Below are 21,916 nucleotides of genomic sequence, written 5' to 3'. Positions count from 1 at the left end.
TGTCTTTAGCTGCTGCCTAAGCAGCAAAACAACAGAACATGGAAGCTTCTCCCAACACAGAGATGTACTAAATGGAAAAGCTGAATATCTGCTTGTGATGCAATTCTTAAAGGAACAGGAGTCCTGCCAGAATGAGATTGCAACTGAATCATGGTGTCTCTTTGATCTCCAATACTGAAATAAGAGAGAAGGGCATTCAGATAGGCTGCAAAGAACACACGTTTCAAAAGAAAAGAAAAAAAGCTCAGTGCAGAATTGAATCAAAAGACAAGAAACAGCTTTGTTGACATAACAAGTCTCCAATTAAAATAAGAAAGTGGTCAAAACACATTGAATTAAAGTGTCCTTCAACAAAGATTCACAATATTAACAGCTTCCTTTAGCTTTTCAGAAGCAGGTGTTCAGCTCATGAATCAAGTCACATAGCAAAATAATTTGCAGCACCACAAAACACAATATTTAAAATTATGCAGAGATTTACATTTTTACAGCAAAACTGTTAGCAAATAAGTTATAAATTAGAAGAAGAATAAAATAAACTTTCTCTTACAAAGCAACACAAACTTTTAAAAACTCAACTTTTCACAAAACTGCCTTTAAAATCTGAAGAACATTAGCACAATCTAGAAACAACAGCAGAAATGTCACAGACCAAGTTTCACCGCTGACTAGCTCTTCTGCTCTCAGAGGTGCTAGGCTGTTTGTATGAACAGCTTTGAACATTACAATACGCTATCAACAAACCTTAATAAGGTAAAAAATAGGAGCCCTTTTACAAAAAAAAGGGTGATTTTGGCAAATTCAGAACCTCTTGCTAAAGAAACTAAAGAGCTGTGACTTCAGCAGAAACTTTAAAAACAAGCATCAACTTTTGCTGATCAGCCCCACATTCTTCCCGCCGCCCCACTGCAAATTAGGGAACAATCTATGGGGAAATTCTCCTGTGCAAGCACCACTGAAACAAAAAGGATCTGTCCATGAGCACTTGTGTGTTTCTGTGAGTCTTATACAGGAGAATTTCATAGAGAGCAGTGTTTGCATTTTAAACAGCAATTTTAAAAAAACAGTGTTTCTGTCCAGCTTTCATAATAAGAAATAGAATTTTCATTTTTACTTATCTTTCATCTCAATAGAACCTCTGAAAAAAATAACATTTCGATGGCTATGTACCTGAACAGTGAAAAATTCTACTCTCCCCATTAGTTCAACCATCGCTGTACAGCATATTGCTAAAGCTATCCATTAGGATATATAAATATATATATATATATCAGTGCCATTTGGTTTAAATTCTTTATGTACATCTATAGTCTTTTTTTTTTTTAAACAAAGTTCCATCAAGATGAAACCAAGTTGCTTATTTATTATGAACAGCAGAGACACGGCAAGGCCCCAGTTTGACCTTCCACTATAGGGAGCTGTTCTTGAGATGCTGCGTCTGTAGAGGCTTTACGTGATATTCATAGATCTTCAGTGCAGGCCCCAGTTTTAATGAAAGTCCAGTCAGCACGTCATTCCTTGTCATCAACAGTAAAGACTTTCCATCAATTTCCTAAGGCAGAAATGAATACACACATAAGCATGAAAAAGCAAGAGGGTGACCAAAATCTGGCATTAGACAATCGATACAACCCTCAAGGACAGAAATGGGAACAGACTGCAGGTTCATCATCAGGTGCCCGGCTCCTGCTTCATACAGTGGACAGAACAGAGCGGGAGGGAGCTCTGCAGGCTGGATGAAGAGGCAGGCTATGGAACGGGAAACAGTGAGTGGTTTTGGTGGTAGCTTGACAAGACAATTTCCACCAGTGAGGTTCTATATATCTGAAGATTTACAGTCCCCTTTGGCCTGCTAATGCAAATGTAAAACTCATAAAACATATGGCTTTGTTTCAAATTCCCAACACCTGAAATCCAAATTGTGACATCTGCTAGGAGTTTAGCATTCAAAGTGTAACTAATGATACAAACCTGAGTATATTTTCAATTAAACTTTAATTGCAAAATATGCCAGGCTTTGCAAAAATCATATCTGATCAAGATGATGCTGGCAAACTAAGCCTACATCTATTCATGTAGCAATCTATAATGGAACATGCCAATCAGAGTTCTGCCCCTGCCTGTTCTGTGGTTAGATCCTTGTGATTGGGAGAATAAAATATATTGTTTAAGCTGTTAGGGCATAACAAATAAAATGTATGAATGCATAAACAGCATTACTAAGGCCACACATCTATCCATATATAATTACTGCAAACCACACACAGACACACATGCCCCAGTTTAACCTTCTTTTAAAACACGGGTATGGATTTTTTTTTAACGTTTAGCTGCAGAAATGGCAAAAGCCATCATTTGATGACTATCAAACAACTCTGTCCCACTCAATAAAATGAAATGTTTCCTCTGATTATAGAATGTAGGAAAATTCTAAAAAGTATAAGTGACTGCAAGACATCTATGAACAACAGTCTATGCAAAATGGATGAGAAGGATATTATTATTATTAATTCAATTTCTATACCGCCCTTCCAAAAATGGCTCAGGGCAGTTTACAGAGAGAAATAATAAATAAATAAGATGGCTCCCTGTCCCCAAAGTGCTCACAATCTAAAAGAAACATAAGATAGACACCAGCAACAGTCACTGGAGGTACTGAGCTGGGGGTGAATAGGGCCAGTTACTCTCCCCCCTGATAAATAAAGAGAATCACCACATTAAAAGGTGCCTCTTTGCCAAGTTAGCAGGGGATCTACGTTGATACTTTAAGAAAACCAAAGATGATCTTTCATTGGAGGGCAGGGGGTGCATCAAATGATCAGGCCCTAATCTATAGACTTGAGCTGGCCAATTGGTGACCTGCGGACCACATGGGACCACAATCCCACTGCCTCTGTTGGTTCAGAAGTGGCAGTTCTAAAGTGCCTGAAGACTGTCAGAAAACAATGCTGGCCACTCCGAGAGCTTATTGGAGGGACATCTGGGCGGCCTCTACATCAATTGCCTTGGTTTCTGTCTCTCTTCAGTGCTGTGAAGGTTAAGGCTGCCAGCCAGCTGAGGAGAGGCACCCTACCTTCATGTGTGTTACTTTTAGCATAGGCTGCACTGCTTTCCAAGAAAACCATCATAGATGTACTTCAGGTTCACACATAACAGTCACAATGGAATGATCTCACATTTCACAGTGCTGAACCCACAATCACACCATGGTGCACATACAGGTAGCTGACTGATCTTTCAAAACAAAACAAAAACCCAGTACCGAAATGGGAACACTAATTAGGAATAGATGCAAAATTTAATTTATAGGTGTCCCGTGTGTCCCCCCGCCACCACCTTTTCATTTATTTCCAGCTTCCATGTGGTAGGGTGAGATTAGCAGATTGTAGGAATCCTTTTGCCAGTTGCAGCAAATAGGGAAGAACATATAGGGCTAAAGCGGTTGGGGGTGAGATCAAGGGGTGGCCAACAGGACCAAGACGTCTACAGTTGGGCACACTGGGAAAAGGAAAAACTTTCACTATGGTTTGGCCATTAAGAGTGCCCCTGACGTTTCCCTCCTACACTTCTTGGTTTTTGCTAATCCCAATTTGCCACAGAGGCCAAATTGGCAAGCTATGGTTAGCATGAACCTCCAAACCAGTGTTTGCAGCCAACTTCAGCCTGCATGTGAAACAAGAGGAGGAAGCACACAAACTCACAGGAGGCACATCCAGACACCAAACTATGGACGGGCATTATATCTGAACTGAGCTATTGACTAGCCTCAGCAACGTCCAAACTGTGGGTTGTTTGCAAAAGGTAAGCACAGCCTGGAGTACTGAGATGGCAAAAATCAAATGTTCCAGATTAATGCATTGCAGAGGAAGCAAATGGCCTCTGGTTGCCCTTTCTTTGCCATTGATTATATTGCTTCTTGGCCCACCAGATGTAATGTGGGAATTTTGTGACTGGAATTCCCAAGTTGCAGATTCATATGGAACTTTTCAGTTTGTGCCATAATATTATATTAATATTCCATGACATTTGTCCAAAGGAGTTTAAAACTGCAAGCATATAACAATATGAAGATCACTGCCTAACATCCAGATGGATGCTGTGCAACCCTTACAGACATATTTTCAGGAGACACAGTAGGCTTCAAAGGGAAGGGGAGATGGGCAAAAATTGACCCTCTTCTGTAGCACATGCACAGCTTCAGTCTGGATGTCAGCTACTGAAGCTAATACATGATGCGCCTGCTTTATAGTCATAGTGTCAAGTCCTCCTCTACTGCCTTTGTCATCAGGCTGCAGCAGAGGGCGCAAGGCCCCTCCATCAGCCTGAGGAGGACCAAGTACCTTCTGGACCCTTCCCTCGGATGACTTTCTTCCACCACCACCCCCCCTCTTTAAACTTGTTTGATTTTTTTTTTTTTTTAAAAGATTGTGCACCCTTTTGGGACAGGATTATTAATTCTGGAGAATGCTGTAAGCCGCTCTGAGCCTTTCGGGAAGTGCAGGATATACATCTATTAAATAAATAAATAAATAAATAAATAATATATTTATCGGTTTTAAAAATTCTCCCTAAATGGACTTCCTTAGAAGTTCGTCTTTTTGTGGCAAACTATCCAGTATTGTATATATCAAGCAGGCCTACGCAACTTGCTGGACTAGAACCGGGGAGACCTATTCAAATCCCCATTCAGCCATGATACTTGCTGGGTGACTCTGGGCCAGTCACTTCTCTCTCAGCCTAACCTGCTTCACAGGGTTGTTGTGAGGAGAAACCTAAGTATGTAGTACACGGCTCTGGGCTCCTTGGAAGAAGAGCAGGATATAAAATGTAAATAATAATCATGTATTGTGGCCTGTTAGGCACTTGAGACATCGCTCCTGTTTTTTATGGCTACAGACAGCCTATAAATACTGAAAATTATTGAGCCCCTGAGATCACTGTGTATGCCTGGAGGGCTGCATCAAGCTAGGTGGTATCGCAAGTTGTGCAGGCCTCCTCTAAATCTATGAAAGAATTTCCTTTTCTCCTTGATATTTTTAGAAGGCTTGCACCAAGTTCCACTAGTATCACATTGTTATTTCTGATCCTTTATGAACACTTCACTATCAGCATTCATTCAGCCAGGGTATCTCATCCAATTGAAGGTAGAGGCAGGGGTAGAAGGGTGTGTGTGTGATACTCAGGGTGGCAGAAAGGCATTCTCTGTGTGCTGAAGTACTCTTTTAGTGTTACTTCTAAGTAACCATGTTCTAAGGCTGAGTCATGGCAGTGAAATTGGGTCCTTGGTCTGAGGCCTTTGAATCCAGAACATGTGAAGCTGCATTGTACTGGATCAGGTCATCATTCCATTTAGCCCACTATGGTCTGCTTCAATTAGCAGTGGCTGCTCGGTGTCTTGGGCAGATGCCTTTCTCAGTCCTGCTTCCACAGATCCTTTTAAATGGAGATGCTGAGGACTCTTCTACATGCAAATCATATGCTCTGCCATTGACTATGCCCCCTTCCGTTTCCTGGTAAATTCTCTTTAATTCTACACAGAATACAGTTTCTTTCAGGGGAATTTGTTGCATCAGGTTATTGGTCAAGTTATTGGTCAAGACAAAACTACCTGAGTTTAAAGTTATTGGTCAAGGCAAAACTACCTGTTTTTAAAAGGTCATATTTTAGTCCCAAGTGAAGTCAAGAATTGATAAGTCACTGGATTTCAACCAAGGAGATTTGAATTCAAATCCATGCTCTGCTATGAAACTCACTTGGATGGTCTTGGACAAATCACTCTCTTACTCTATGCCACCTCAGAGGGTTGTTGTGCAGATATTGTGGACTTTCCTACTTTCCTTTCACTATCCTTGCAATTGGACCAAATCTGGTCCAAATAGGTTAGGCAGTTCACGTTAGCCCAACTGCACCTCAAACATGCATGCATCTGCCATCTTGAATGGGAGTGGATGACAACATCACAAACTATGTGTTTGGGGTGTTCCTATGTATCCCCACAACTGTACCAAATTTGGTTCAAATCGATTCCCACTTGCACCTCAAATGTTCATGTGTCCGCCATCTTGAATCAGGCTGGATGACATCATTACAAACTAAGCCCTTGAGCCATCTTTATGTGTCACTACACCTGTAGCAAATTTGGTTCAAATCAGTTAGGCAGTCCACAAGTTAGCCCTCTTACACCTCAAATGTTCACGAGTCTGTTATCTTGGGTGGATGACATCATTACAAACTACACTATTGAGGTGTCCCTATATGACACTCACTACAACTGTACCAAATTTGGATCAAGTTGGTTACACAGTCCACAAGTTATCCCACTTGTGCCTCAGACGTTTACACATGCACCATCTTGAATCGGGGTGGCTGACATCATCACAAACTATGCCACTGAGGTGTACATATGTGTCCCTACAGCTGTACCAAATTTGGTTCAAGTCGGTTAGATGGTCCACAAGTTAGCCCAGCTGTGCCTCAAACATTCACATATCTGCCATCTTGAATCTAATGGGATCTGAATTCACAGTTAGGGCCACTGCTTCTTCTCAAGTAGTTGCTACACTGTGGAAAAGGAGTAGCTTGCCTCAAGATGCTGCTGCACCATGGAGATGGAAGTGAACTTGTGAAACTGAATCCAAAGTCGATGGGAAACAAAAGTAGACAAGCATCTCTGTGGTTTGTCTATTGTACAGCTGGAAGCTCAAACCATAGTGTGGATTCTTAACTATAGCTAGCACAAACCATGGTTGCACATTACAGCTGAACCCAACCCATTTCAATCGGCTTTCTGAGAGGCCAAGTGATGAGTTCTGCCTTTTCCTGAGGTAAAATATGATTGAGTCACAATGGCTTTATAGAATCTCAGGCCTGCCTTTTTTCATCCCAGTTAGGATGGTTCTCAAAAGCATTAACCCTCAGTGGGCCTCTCACCAAGGTGTGGTCCCATAACCAGATTACAGCATTTCCCCCAACAGCTTTGGCGTCAGCACTTGCAGTGGATTTACAGCAGTGCCTCACCCATGGGCAGACACTGGCATTAGCTGAAAAAGAAGTGGCTTCATCATAAAAGTACAATGGAATGGAGACATCCTTTATATTAAATACATACATGACTTTGGGATGCAAAGAAAGGACGGAGCTTCAGTGACAAAGTCCTCCTGAATACCAGTTGCTTCGAGTTCAGCCTTAGAGAAGGATTATCACTTCCATGCCCTGATTGTGGGCTTACCAGAGGTCTCTGGCTGGCCACTGTGGGCAGCAGGATGCTGACCTAGATAGACATTTGACCTGATCCAGTGGACTCTTCCTATGTTGTGTGTGAGTAGATTCAAGTAGTAGATTCAACTGTAGTAGATTCAACTGCAAACAATGCGGGACTGTCACAGGGAAAACAGCACTACTATGTCAAGTACCCTCTCTTCTCCCTCTCTTGTGACGTGTAGAACACCTTACCCCATGTCCTGATGCCACATCACTGGCTGCTGCTGGAGAGGTTAAGCTATGTCCAGTTGTGATATCATACCTATCACAAGCATATGCTAAGACAACTAATGTTGAATTACAAGAGAAACATTATTGGGGGTGGGGAATATGTGCAGGCCTGTGAGTGGAGAGGAGAGCTGGTCTCGTGGTAGCAAACATGACTTGTCCCCTTAGCTAAGCAGTAGGGATGTGCAAAAAATTCGGGTGATTCGGTTCATGGTTGATTTGGGGGGATTTTTTTAAGTTTTAGTGACTTTGGGGCAGTTCGGGGGCATAGCATGGGATCTGCCCCAAAAGAGTGGGGTGGCATGGTAGTGCCTAATGGGTGGAGGCTACCACCCCAATTTCAGGGGGATTGGGCAGAGGCCTGATGTTTTGGGAATATTTAAAGTTTTGTTGTCTTTAGGGCAGATTGGGGGCAGAAAGTGGATCTGTCCCAAAGGAGTGGGGTGGGCTGGTAGATAGTGCCTAATGGGTGGAGGCTACCACCCGTCCCCAATTTCAGAGTGATTGGGCAGAGGGGTGAATTTTGGTGAATTCTGAGGTTTGTCTTCATAAGGTGAAGTGTGCTAAATTGATTACTTCCTCATATTCATAGTAATTGAGAGTGTGAAAAAGTGAAAGTGGGGTCATGAGAGTTGTCTAATTGAAAAAAATCTCATTTGCTATGATAGAGTGAGAATTCACACCTCAGAAGTTTTTTCTGAGGTGTGAATTCTCATTCTATCATAGCAAATGAGATTTTTTTCAATTAGACAACTCTCATGACCCCACTTTCACTTTTTCACACTCTCAATTACTATGAATATGAGGAAGTAATCAATTTAGCACACTTCACCTTATGAAGACAAACCTCAGAATTCACCAAAACTCACCCCTCTGCCCAATCACTCTGAAATTGGGGACGGGTGGTAGCCTCCACCCATTAGGCACTATCTACCAGCCCACCCCACTCCTTTGGGGCAGCTCCACTTCTGCCCCCAATCTGCCCCAAAGACACCAACACTTCAAATATTCCCAAAAATTCAGGCCTCTGCCCAATCCCCCTGAAATTGGGGTGGTAGCCTCCACCCATTAGGCACTACCACTCCACCCCACTCTTTTGGGGCAGATCTACTTTCTGCCCCCAAACTGCCCCAAAGTCACTAAAACTTCAAAAATTCTCAAAAAATCAGCCCTTTGTCCAATCCCCCTGAAATTGGGGTGGTAGCCTCCACCCATTAGGCACTACCACCCCACCCCACTATTCTGCCCCAGTCCCCACTTTCTGCCCCAATCTGCCCCAAAGACATGAAAACTTCAGAAATTCACCAAAAATCAGCCCTTTGCCCAATCCCCCTGAAATTGGGGTGGTAGCCTGCACCCATTAGGCACTATCACCCCACCCCACTCCTTTTGCCCAGATCCCATGCTATGCCCCCGAACTGCCCCAAAGTCACTAAAATTTCAAAAATTCCCCAAAAATCAGCCCTTTGCCCAATTCCCCTGAAATTGGGGTGGTAGACTCCACCCATTGGGCACTACCATCCCACCCCAAAATTTTGCCCCTGGGCCCCTTTTTTTACCCCTGAATTGATTTGGATTAAATCCGAATCCGAACCGAATCAAGGGTGATTCGGGTGGCCCATATTCAGGCACAAAACAGAACAGGCGTGATTCGGTTCGGGTCCCGAATTGAATCCCCGAATTCCCGAATTGCACACCCCTACTAAGCAGAGTCCACCCTGGTTGCATATGAATGGGAGACTAGAAGTGTGAGCACTGTAAGCTATTCCCCTCAGGGGATGGAGAACAGAAGGTTTGGGAAGAGCAGAAGAGAAGAAGGTTTCAAGTTCCCTCCCTGGCTTCTTCAAGATAGGGCTGAGAGAGATTCCTGCCTGCAACCTTGGCGAAGCCGCTGCCAGTCTGTGAAGATATACTGAGCTAGTTAGACCAATGGTCTGACTCAGTATATGGCAGCTTCCTATGTTCCTAAAAATTCCAGCCTGCTCCCAACCTTGACAAAAAGTTATATGTGCAAGACAGGGTGTGACATTAAGTCCCTGTGTTTGTACGAGTACAACACAGTAGTTGCTGATTATCACCCCCACAGGTACATAATCCTGGTATTGCACTAGCACAAAGGTTATGTGAAGAGCAATACCTGCACAGCTGCAGGGTGCAGGTCTGTGAGTGGAAAAGGCAGAAAAATTTAGGCTTAGGGAGAGATGGAGGAGGGGCACAGTGCATCGGCATTCTACGTACAATGCAAGGATCAAGACCATCCCCTTGCAGCGGTGCAACACTGCATACAGAAAACATAAATAATGACCAGTGACTGTATCACAGAAAATACATAGCCTCACAGGATGAACACAGAAGATCAGGCAGTGACAGGACAAACAACAAACATGCAACATATGCACCAGTCGACCCCTCTCCCCAGAAAATATCCTCCAAGCTGTTAGAGGGAATTTTGTACCCAATCCAGAAAATGAGGATGGGATCTATGCAAGAAAGCACTGAGGAAGCACACAGGGTGACATCATTTCAAGATGATCACATTGGTGCAGAGAGTTCATGCACAGACGGAAAGAAATCAATATGATTGCCATTAGGGAAGCTTTAAATGGATAGGAGGACACAGTGAGGCCTAGACCCTTACAAACACAAGGACATGCCTAGATAGTGAGGCTATTCCCACAAGCCCTGGAAAGCAGGCTAAGGGAGTTTAGCCCACTTTCCAGGGATCATGGGAACCACCAGGCTCACAGGTGAGCCTGGTGCTTCCAAGGCGGCTAGCCTGCCTAAATCTCCCTCCCTTTAAATGAGGTTAATGGAGCGAATGCTCTGTTAACCTCATTTGGTTGCTCGTGTGTCACCGCGGTGCACAGCGACACACGAGTAGACCCCCACCGGGGGGGCTGCAAGCAGCCTCCCAGACTCGGGGGTCTCTCTAGGATGCTCCGCATGCTTGCACAGGGCATCCTGGAACTTCCGGGGGGTGCATGGCCCCCGATCCCCGCAGCCCCTTCTGGCTCCATCATAGAGCCGGCAGCCGATCCAGCCGTCCAGCTCCAAGCGGCTGCTCATCGGCTAAGCCCGCTCTCCCCGCAAGCCCGACAGAAGCTCTTCTTTCGGATCGTGAGAAGAGCTTCATAGCTACCGACATCGTAACCCCAAAGCCCATATAAGCTGTAGTAGCCTATGTGGGTCCTACTGTGTTCCCTATACCTATGCAGGTCCAGAGACTGTGCACTGAATTTATATTCTGCTGTTAGCCCAGAAAACGGAGCTCTCAAAACATCAGTAAAACAAAGTGTAATAAAATCATTGGCATACATTCAAAACACACACATTCTAAAGCAACCTCTGAAGATACAGACGACTTCAGTAATGTTATGTTTCTACTAAATAAGAGGATTTTTACCACCTTCCTGAATGTTACAGGGGGCTGCCTAGGTGTACCTCCATGACTAGGGCATCTGACTCCCTAAATAAGGTTCATACAAACATACGCAGCAAGAAGCTGGCAGAACTATTTGTAAAAAACAAGGTTATTAATCCTTGTGAGGTTGGCCTGAACCCCTGCCTCTGCAAGATCTTCCTGCCAGTCTGTAGCACAATGTTATAGTATAGGGTTTTTGTTTAAAGTTCAATGTCCGAGCTTTGCAGCTGCCCCTTACCAATAACAGCTGGAAACATATCAGTGACAAATATGCTGTTCCTCAGTTTCAATGCTTTCCTTGCCATTCGCCACAATTCTCTTTGTAATGATCTTTTTGCCATTCACAGTCTTGCTGGTTGTTATGACAGACTTGAATCTGCCTTTCCTGCTGTTGTTTAGTGATGTGATGGAAGAGCAGGAACAGCCTCCAGACTTCTCAGAGCCAAAGGAAGTGAACCCTGTTCCTGGGATAGGAGATACCCCCATGATGGAGACCGAATAACTGCCATCACTTCTGCTTCTTCTTCCATGGTGGCCTTGGACACCAGAAATGTCATCAAGCAGATTATTAAAGATACTGAATGAAAAGGAGGCCATGCCCTTGTGTACCTCCAGGTGTGGACTGTGGAAACAATGCTCAGTGTAAACATGCTTTTTCTCTCTACCTTTATCTCCATATCCACCACCACTACTATCTCCTCCACCACCACGTCTGCCTCCACCTCCAGCTCGGGTTCCTGCTCGCCTTTCTTTTTCACTTGTAAGCCGTTTTCCAGATCTGTCATAAGCATCCCTCTTCTTAGCATCAGATAAGACCTCATATGCTTTAGAGATTTCTATGAAATTCTTCTCCGCTGCTTCCCGGTCTCCTGGATTTTTATCAGGATGCACCTTTAAGGCCAACTTTCGGTATGCCTTTTTAATGTTGTCTATGGATGCATTTTTTTGCACACCCAGGACCTCATAATAATTCACCATCTTGTTAAAAATATAGTCTTAGCAACAATATTCACTTTATCTGTTCTTGGCATATATCTAAACACCTCCAGGCACCCTGCTAATCTCACTGCTGAAAGATGAAAAACATTTTTTTTTTCAAAGAAAGCAGGTCTGCAATAATATTAAATACCAAATATCCTTCAGTGCATCATCATGCTTGGGATTTTGATAATGTTCTTAGCAACTGACACAGGGTGGGTAAAAGCTGTTTTAAACATCCATCGGTTGATTTCAAAATGGCTCAACGGTCCACTGTCAGGGAGAGATTGTGACATCGTCATGAGGTCAGCCAACAGCTAGATTTTAGTCATTTGCATACTGCAATCCCATTGGTGATGGAGATATAAGGCTTGCTCTACTGAATTAGATGCCATCAGAGAATAACAGAAGCAGGGATGAACACAGCTGTGTGGATTTTGATTTTGGAAATTTGTAAGGAGGGCTTTACTTTATCCTATACATATATGAAATACAAGATATGAAAAGATCTGCATTTATTCATACTCCTGCTTATCCCAGCTGCATTGCCAAGACACATGCTTTTTCAAAGACAGACATAATAGCAAAGCTGTAGACATTAACTGTAGATACAGCATTCTAGCAACTTATTGGGATGGTTTTAATGAACAGAATATCTATAGATTATTTTAATTTTAATTTACAATTTCATCACCATAACTTCTTTTTAGGTTCATGGGACATCTTTAGATGCATGTGGCACAGCTGCTAACTGAAAGGATAATTTAAAGTTATGAATGGCTCTTGCTTTTATATTTGGCTTCCTTCTGCTTCTATTTAGTCAAGTTTGACAATTTGCTGGTATTCACTTAATTTTGTAAAGCAGAACTTTTCTTGCCTTGATATTCAGAATCAAGTGGAAGCTCGATATTTAATATCATGAATAGAAAATGCAGTAAATATAATAAGTACTTACATTCATCTGCAGTATAGATTTTTAAAATGCATTTTAAAATAAATGTTCTGAATTGCATTTTCCTTTATCCCCCCATCCTCGTTTCACATGTATCTCTAGCAATATGGTTGCCACTACTTCCACAGCCAGTTCCACTTTCAGAACATTCATTCTGGAGAAGTGTGTGGAATCTTTCATCGACAAGATTCTTCTGTGGCAGTGCATGTTTCCAGAGGGAGAAATACCTCATTTGAAAATGGAAGTCTTACCACTTCTCCACCAGGTGTTCAGCTGACTTTTGCCATTGTGCAATTTCGCAGCACCATCTCCTGGCCATTTGCTGCCAGTCTGTGATGAAAACTGAATATTTTGAAACTACAAAGTATTTCTAAGGCAGTCTCAAAATTCTTAATTCTAATCACGAATTGGCAGCAAATGGCCAGGAGACGTGCTGTGAAATTGCATGATGGTCAACATAATCATCTGAACACACTGTGGAGAAGCAGTAACTTCTTCCATTTTCAACCGGATCATTTGTCCGTCTGGAAGCACCCCATAGTTTACATGTACCCTTAGCAGTGTGGGTCTAGGCATGGAAGTTGTGGCAATCACACCTTTAGAGGGATGCATGAGCGGGAACTTTGAGAAATTCACGTCACCAGTTCTGATGTAGTTATAAAATAAAAAAGGAAATAGGAGTTGCCATCCTTAGAGCTACATCCTGCTTTCTGAGCCACGGCAAATTTAGACTCACCACATCCTGGACGACTGAAATCCCCTGGATATCAGCAAGCAAGCATTTGATGGTTCATTGTAATAGACACTGATGAGAGGGTATGCTCAACACAAGGCAAGCCACAACTAGAAATGTGCACAAACTGTGATCCGCTGAGTGATTTGAAACACATCCCTGGCACATTTAAAATGCAGGCGAGCAGGTGCACACCTGCTTCTCCACCACTCACTGCCACTTCCTGTATCAGTGGCGCTCCCCCGCTATCATCACTTGCTCTTCTCCATTTTAAAGGTGCCAGGGATGTGTTTCAAATTGCGCTGCAAATTGTGATGCATGAATCAGAGAGTAAATGAACTGAAAACAAGTTCCCAACAGCCAGCAAAGTTGCTTACCTCTCTTCAGCTCACTTGTCCATAAAGGACCCTTTCCTATGTTATACTTTCCCATAGTTTCATTCCAAAGTATGGTCTCAGTAATAGGAACGGAAAGGAAAATGAGGTGGTGCCACTGGCTGTGCCACTTCTGGCTGCAGGTGTGGGAATTCCAGATTTGAATGTTCCTCCACCAAAAAGCAACCAGAAGAGAGTAAACTAGCACAGTAGGGCGGTGGTGGTGGTGATGGTGGTGGTGACTCTAGGCCAGCCTGTTCCCTGTTGCACTAGTTTTCTACCTGTAGAGAGTTTTTAATATAGGTAAGCAAATGTCGCCGACAGCATTTGCGTGCCGACGCCGCGCGTGGGATGCTGGGGGAAGCATCCCGTCGCCATGGCAGGGTGGTTTAAAGTAGATAGAGGCATGGGCTCCTGCTTTCACGAGGATGCTTTTCTGAGAACAATGCTGCGATGGGGTGGGGTGGGGTGGCAGAGGCTTCCAGAAGGGGCAGGTAGGACCTGCCCGCCTCCTCTTAAGGGAACCCCTCGCCACCCTTGGGCTGATGCCAAAGCAAATGGGTACACAACCCTAATTCAAATACATGATTACCCGCCTGCAGGCTGAAGTGGTACAGTTGATTCTACTGCCTCATTCCACTACATGTGTAAATCCAGACTGACATTTGAAAGGCTCAAACCACATGGCTGAGGCTAATTGTGTGGGTTCTCCCATTCAATAACTACCCAATCAGGAAAGGAGGGCAGCAATCGGGCAGGACGACCATCATGATTAGCCCCACCCATTTTCCCTCAGCCTTTCAAACACTGTTGTAGAAGCGCAGGAAGAAGTCATAGAAAGACAGCTCCTGCACAGCTGTACTAATGTATGAAAGCACCCCAATAAAAACACTAATATACGAATGACTCAAGAAGGTGAGTATAAAATATAGAAAAGCTTATGTTACAATCGCTTTAAGGTATTTAAGGTAAAGTACCTTTAAAGGTGCCACAATACTTCCCCGCCCCCCGCCAATGCAAAAGACTAATATGGCTACTGCTCTGAAAGTTTGGATTGCCTGGTTTTAGTAGATTGCTGTCACAGGACAATAGCCCTGATTAGACCAGAACAGGACTTCTGTCAGTTTAAAAAGCTGCCCTGCTCCTGCAGGTCTCTGCCATTGCCATTCCTCTGTCTCTGTGCCGTAACTGGACGAGGGAGAACAAACTGAGGCTGAATCCAAGCAGGATGGAGGTAATCAGAGTGGGAGGTTGAGACTTAGCGAGTGGGTTAGATCTGCCTATTCTGGTTATGGTCACACTCCCCTGGAAAGAGCAGGTATGTAGTCTGACCCCTGAAAATTGGGGGAAATCTCCCCAAATTGCCAAAAGGTTCACCAAACTGCAGATACTCGGGTTACAATTGGCAAGACCTGCCACAATTTCCCAGTCGTGGATATTCAAAACTGCAATTGGGAAGCCCGTGGTTGGCGAAGGATGACTATATTTAAGAGAATGCCGTCTTCTTCGTCAACCCCACCACCTCTCAAGATCATCTGGGGAGGTCCGGTTGAGGTTGCCACCAGCTCGGTTGGTGGCAACTTGAAACGGGGTCTTTTCTAGAGTTGCCCCAGGACTTTGAAACTCACTTCCTAATGAAATTAGAGTTTCCCCTTCTTTGAATGTTTTTAAGAAGGAACTAAAAACATATCTGTTCAGTTTATAGTTTTAAAGTGTCGGTTTTTAGAGTTTTTATTGTATTTTAAATTTTTTAAATTATGTTTATGTTTTAATGTTTTTACATTGTGAATTGCCAAAGGACTTTTTGTATCGGGTAGTATATAAATGCACTAACTAACAAACAAACAAACAAACAATTGCAACCTTCTAGAGTCACTCCCAGCACTACACTGCCATGCAATGCCTGTGTTCTGCCAACATGCTGTGAACCTCTCCAACGTACGGACATGTAGTATGTACATGTAGAATGTCTCAGTCAGGCACCAGCTCCTTCAGGGGCTCTATGATCTAATTTCAAGGCCACTAGTTAATGCCAGCTTTACTGCCAGTCCCGCTGTGCTTTCCCAGCTGAGCTTCCTTAGCAGTAAAATCCGTAGGATGCTTAAAATGAGCACTTGATTAGTAGGGAGTACAGGTGAGTAAATAACCCCAGCTGGATTGGCAGCTTTTCATCACATAATCACAGCCACTGATTCTAATACAATAATTATGTAAATACTACCATAGTTTGCAGTAACATAAATCCTTGTCATCAGCCCTCCCTCCGGCTGCAACTTAATTCAGACATATAATGGAGTCGTTTTCAAACCAGGTCTGAAAAAACACTGGAGTGATTGGAGCTGCGGCACTGGCAACGGAGCTCATGTGAAAGAGTCCTGCAGGCAACAGAACCAGGGCTCAGACCTAGAAGAGCTGTGTGCTCTGAGGGGGAAGGCAGAAGAGGAGAAGCCAAGCCAGGGAAGGGAGCTCATGTGATCAGCACCTGAGGAGACCACCAATGGTCTGAGACAACTCTGCTGTTGCACCATTTTTGCAAGGGGCGTAGCAAGGATGAAGTGGGCCCTAGGACAAGAAGTGAAGCTGGGCCCCCAAGGCCCCTTGCCTTCTTATCTCCCCCTGCACCCAATGTCATTGCTGCAGAAAAACTATATGGACATGATGAAGAACAAAACATTCAAGGCATGCCCTTTCTTTAGCTTCTATGCAAACAATATCATACACGTCAAATCAGGAGTTGTCAGCACCTTGTCAATAAGTCAGGGAGGCAGGATAGGAGAGCAAAGAGTGGGCTGTTTCCCAGTCAGGGGCCCTTTTCCATCATGGGCCCAGGGACATCCCTCCCCCCGTTCAATTATAGCTATGCCCCTAATTTATTTTGTTATAACATTTTAAAATTAAAAACCAGCATGGCAGGAAAGTACTCTATATGTGCAAGCAAGGCCTGAATGCCAGGGCTCAGCCCTGGAACACAGTAAGTGCATCTCTGAGAATGTGCTCAGTCTCTTTCAGAGAGCCACATCTTCACACATCTGGAAATAGGGCATCAGATCAGAGAGAGTGGCTTCATGTCCACCTGATGCCTTAGCACATCTCTTCTTCAAAAGTAACTGCTTAATGGAGGACAGGCTCAGATAAAAGATCTAGACTTCCTGACTTGCTAAGGTCAGGACAGTCCTTTTTTTGTTGGTGGAAAGGAGTCATCTTCTTCTCTCTACCAGGAGATTTCCATTCCTTTAAAAGTTCAGGGCCAGAGAAAAGCTTAACACATTTTGCTTCCCTCATCCAGTGCTGCAGCGGTTCAGCTATCTATCCTTTTCTTCCACATAAACAGCATCAGGACTTCACGACCACATCACAGACAGTGGGAAAACCGAGTGAGCAGCGTAGTCAGACTTCTGCAAAACAACAGTGTAGGAAACAAGAGTTGCTGAGCTTCTTCCCAGCATGAAAACTGTAAAGGAATAGAAAGCCCCTCTAGAGTGAAAGTTGGCAATGCCAGGAAAGGTTGGTTGCAAAATGAAATAAAATAAACAAACAAACAAATAAATAATAATAAATCAGGTGCTTATTAAGCACATGATGAGACACAATAAATGGCACAATTACCAGGTATGAGGAGAGGGGAGGGGAAGCTCTGACTTTGAAAAGCCAGCTATTGATCACTGAATAAACAAGAGGCCCAGAAGAGCCCAGGGATAAGAAAGTTTATATCAAAAGCAAAAAGCTTGCACTCATGCAACTCCAGCACTGTCTATAACAAACTCACACTTCACGTTTTGTGCAGCCATTGCAACAACAAGCTCATTCTACAGGTCACAACAGAGTTTCTAATCCTCTGAAGATTAACTTTCTGTTCTGTGCTTCATGACAACTTTGGGGTTTTTCCATGGAGGAGCCTGCATAAGGAACATTCTAATAGGTAATGGGGCATCTCTTCAATACTCTGTGTGCCAGTATACACAGAAACAGAATCTAAACCACAGATCGACTTCAGCATACCAGTAGAGCTGCTATTAGTATTAGCTGGAATGAAAGAGCAGTGAAACACCTTGTTTGATTACTGACCATAGTCAAAAAACCAAAATCATTTCCAATACAGCAAAACCAAGGAGCAAACTGGGATATCTGCACAGCAGCCAAACCCGGGACATAGACGCTCATTTTGAATAATGACTATATTTATGTCTGTAGAATCCAAAATACCATTATATATACAAAGCAGCACATTTTGAGCTTGCTGTCTTGGTTCTGCCTATCAGTTATCCATGCTACTGAACCTGTAAAATCACAGGTTTTGCTTTGAGATTATTGTTGCAGACCGTCAGCGGTTAGCCTCTTATAAGGTGGCTCAATTGAAGCTTCATGGCAAAGATAAGTCTCCATGAGGAAGGAATCAAAATGGTTCTTTATTTTTAATACTATTGTCAGTAAATATATATTATGAAAAACAAACAATAAAAAAACCATTTTGAACCATTCCTCATTATTATATTACTGTAAGCAACCACTGTCATCTGCCTCTAAGACCAACAGAAGGCAGAATATACTTTCTTTTTTAACAATAAATGAGTATGTTCCAGATATGCTAAGAATATCAGGACTTCTGTTCTTCTGATTGATATTAAGAATCTCTATCAAAGAGACTTAAACCCAAATATCTTAAATATAAAAGTAAAATGGGAGGGAGATTAGCAAATCAGAATCTTAGATTATCAGTGGAGTTATATCTACAAGGAATCTTCTAGATATATTTGATACAAAAGCCCTGTTCTGGTGTTCAAAAGAACACACAAGTGTAAAAACGGGCCCCAAGTCCCGCCCCAGCATGTCACTCACCTCCCAATTGCGTGGCTCAGGGAAACGGCAGCTCAGTCTGCAGAAGGAAGCGCTGCAACTGTGATGGCAGATATTTTTGTAATTGGCAGACTGGGGTGATCCAAGGTGCTGATCACAGAAGCGCCTGCCATCATGGTCACTGCACTTCCCTCTGCAGTCAAACTGCAACATTTCCCTGAGCAGCTCCACTCATGCGAGTGACGTGCTGGAGTGGGACTTCTGACCCACTTTTGTACTTGTGTGTTCAGCAGCATCCTTTGAACACCGGAACAGGGCTAAAACCCAAAGAGAATGTTAATGAGGCTGTTCTCACACGCACCCTAACCCAGTCTAGGGCAACTCAGCCTGCGTTAGGCTGCGTGTGAAAATAGATGGGCAGCACCACCTACCCCTATTTTTAAACCCAGCTCTTAGCCAGGGTTAAGGGCTTGAGGAAGCCCTTAACCTGGGCTCCAGGATCGTAAGCCCTAGTGGACACAGAGACTGGCACCTAGAGCGCCCATCTCTTGGGGGGACTCTCCCAATGCATCGTGCATGTCACACGGTGCAGTGTGGGATCCCTGGAGGCAGGGGCGCGTCATCCTGACCTGCGGAGCTGTAGCACTTACATTTATATACCGCTCTATAGCCGGAGCTCTCTAAGCGGTTTACAATGATTTTTAGCATATTGCCCCCAACATTCTGGGTACTCATTTTACCGACCTCGGAAGGATGGAAGGCTGAGTCAACCTTGAGCCCCTGGTCAGGATCGAACTTGTAACCTTCTGGTTACAGGGCGGCAGTTTTACCACTGCGCCACCAGGGGCTCTTCTGCACCATGCGGTGCTGCTCATCCGGGAGCGTGGCCCATGCTCTCAGCAATAAGCCATTGTTCATCTGGGGGGAAGGTAAGTTTAACCAGCCTTCTCCCCCACTTGCCTGCCACCTCCTGCCTGGTCATGTGAATGACCTCAATATGTTACTGTATAGATAGCATTATACTACATGAGGGTTTTTAAAAAAGAATTATCAAATGAGTCGTGGTTTCTGTTGGTGATGCAATCTGACATATTGCGTCTTCTAACATATATGTACAATTCCATGTACGCCCAGATCTACTGGAAGAAGGTTGTAAAGGAGATTCAGGATATTATTGGATATGACTCTCCACTGATACCAATTATTATATTATTACTAGACTACCTAAAGACTGTAGTAATATCTGGTGGGTAACTTGCTAGTTGCTGCATGGATTGTTCTAGCAAAATATTGGAGACAAAAAAGTTACCAGTGGTAGAAGAACTGTACATAAACTGTAGCATACTAACAAACATTGTCTTAGGTTTTTCAGAAATCTACGAGAATGAAAACACAATTTAAATGGCTTTTCTTTTTAGCATTAACCACCATGCTTTTTGCTTTTGGAATATTATTAAAGCAAGAATAATGTTTACTTACTCTCAAGTAAGTATTCAGAGGACTGCAACCTTAAACATTATGCCCAGGTTTAGAAATGACATTTGTGACAGAGCAAGTCATTTTTAAAATGCCTCAATCATACAGACAGATTTTGTTCCTCTGATTACTCAGTGTTTGTCTTCTAGAAGAAGCATATCCTTCAACTAATTCAATCCTAGGTAGTATTTACCTTTGAGGGTTTCTTCTTGGGAACCTCTCTATGCTTTAATATCTGTTTGATCTGAAGAAAGTTGATAGCAAAAGGTCAATATGAATTATCTCAACAAATTTACCTGCTCTTGAAAAGCATTCGCTTGTTCTTCAAAGCCTGCTGTTCTGAAATAATTCACCACATCTGTAACTGCCCAGTCAGCAGGATCAGGAGGTCTTCCATTCTCTACCAAGCTACCAAGTAAAAATGCAGGCAAATGTTATTTGTGGATATGCTTACGAGTTAAAAGCAGTGTAGCTTATTTACAGTTCATTTAAGAACAGAAATAATGGAAGGAATAAAGGATTTGATGGGCTTCCTTTTCACACATTCTAATCCTCAAGACTGATTAGTTAAGTCATGAACCTTCCTGTTTATATGCGTACATATGTTCAACAATATTAAATTGTTGGCTCCTGTCTCTTACTGCTATCCTACTAGAAGATTAATCTTTTTCATTGAACCTCCAAGCTCTTCCTGAATTTTTGTATAAGGGTACTTTCACAAGTAATATACGGTCCTGGGTTGTCTGAACAAGGGTTGGAAAGAGCTTTTTAAACAATACATTAAAGCAATGTAAACATGTTGGCAGTCATGGTCATCAACAACAATCTAGGAGTCTGTCACCTGGTGTCATCTTGCAGAGTGTTCAAGGAAGACAGAAATCTCAATTTGGGCCTCTTTCAAAGAAAAGTACAGTTAAAGCTACTTCACATAATAATTTGAGACAACAGACCTCTAAACTTGCATTTACTTTGAGTTTATTTAAAATAATTTATAATATTATATTAATATAATCCAATTTTGATGTTCACAGTAATGTAAGTAGTAATTCAGTAGTTCTAGCTTAACAGCTGAGATAATCTCTGCAGGGTTACATGAAAATATTCAATGTCCTGGTTTATTTGATCTAACAAGCCATGGTTTTCTGGATTGTGAATACAAGCCTAAGGAGCAACAAGCTCATGTGCTTCCTTGTCCTTTCTTCTGGCATCAAGCTGTGACGAAGGAACACTTCTTAGTTAAATCACAGCTCAGTATGCATTCTGAGCCCCGGTAGTTTAATGATGGTTTACAAACCAGGACATGAAACTGCAATCAGATACAAGTTTACAAATCACAGTTCCCAGGTTTGGATAACACATGGAACTGTGATATGACTAACAAAAATTCCTCCCTTGCAACTGTGAATGTGAAGGAAGGAGGAAAGTAGAGGGTGGAGAACAAAGCATCTAGGCTCCGTTCATTTGAATTTCTACACAGGGTTCCTGAAAATGTGGAAATAGTAAAGCCCAGTTTATAAGGGAATAATGAACTCCCATGGAATAATGAACTCACTAGAACAGTAGACACAATCGCTCCTAAGCATCTTCTCCGACTTGCTTTAAAGACAGCCGCGTGGTATTTGGATGAACTACAGGAGCTGAAGCGGCGAGGTAGACAACTAGAGCGCAAGTGGAAGAAGACTCAGTGTGAGTCTGATCGG

The 21,916-nt window shown here is 43.1% G+C and overlaps 1 protein-coding gene across 7 annotated transcripts in view; it reads right to left on the bottom strand.

Moving 5' to 3' along the window:
* Positions 1 to 260: 260 nt before the first annotated feature.
* The window catches only part of SAMD13 (sterile alpha motif domain containing 13), a 69,006-nt gene continuing 47,350 nt past the window's right edge, over positions 261 to 21,916 (bottom strand). For 5 of the 7 annotated variants that reach the window (XM_053249767.1, XM_053249768.1, XM_053249771.1 and 2 more), the window contains 2 exons: positions 20,513 to 20,624; positions 261 to 1,552 (listed from right to left, as the gene is read on the bottom strand). In XM_053249767.1, the coding sequence (XP_053105742.1) occupies positions 1,409 to 1,552; positions 20,513 to 20,624 (256 nt within the window). In that variant the 3' untranslated portion in view covers positions 261 to 1,408. Of the gene's footprint in view, positions 1,553 to 11,147; positions 12,230 to 16,792; positions 17,342 to 20,512; positions 20,625 to 21,916 lie in introns of those variants that run through there. The other 2 variants (XM_053249766.1, XM_053249769.1) reach the window with 2 other exon arrangements.

Source organism: Hemicordylus capensis, chromosome 4 (genome assembly GCF_027244095.1).
Source record: "Hemicordylus capensis ecotype Gifberg chromosome 4, rHemCap1.1.pri, whole genome shotgun sequence".
NCBI classification, from domain to species: domain Eukaryota; kingdom Metazoa; phylum Chordata; class Lepidosauria; order Squamata; family Cordylidae; genus Hemicordylus; species Hemicordylus capensis.
This window is presented reverse-complemented; position numbering and strand designations above follow the sequence as displayed.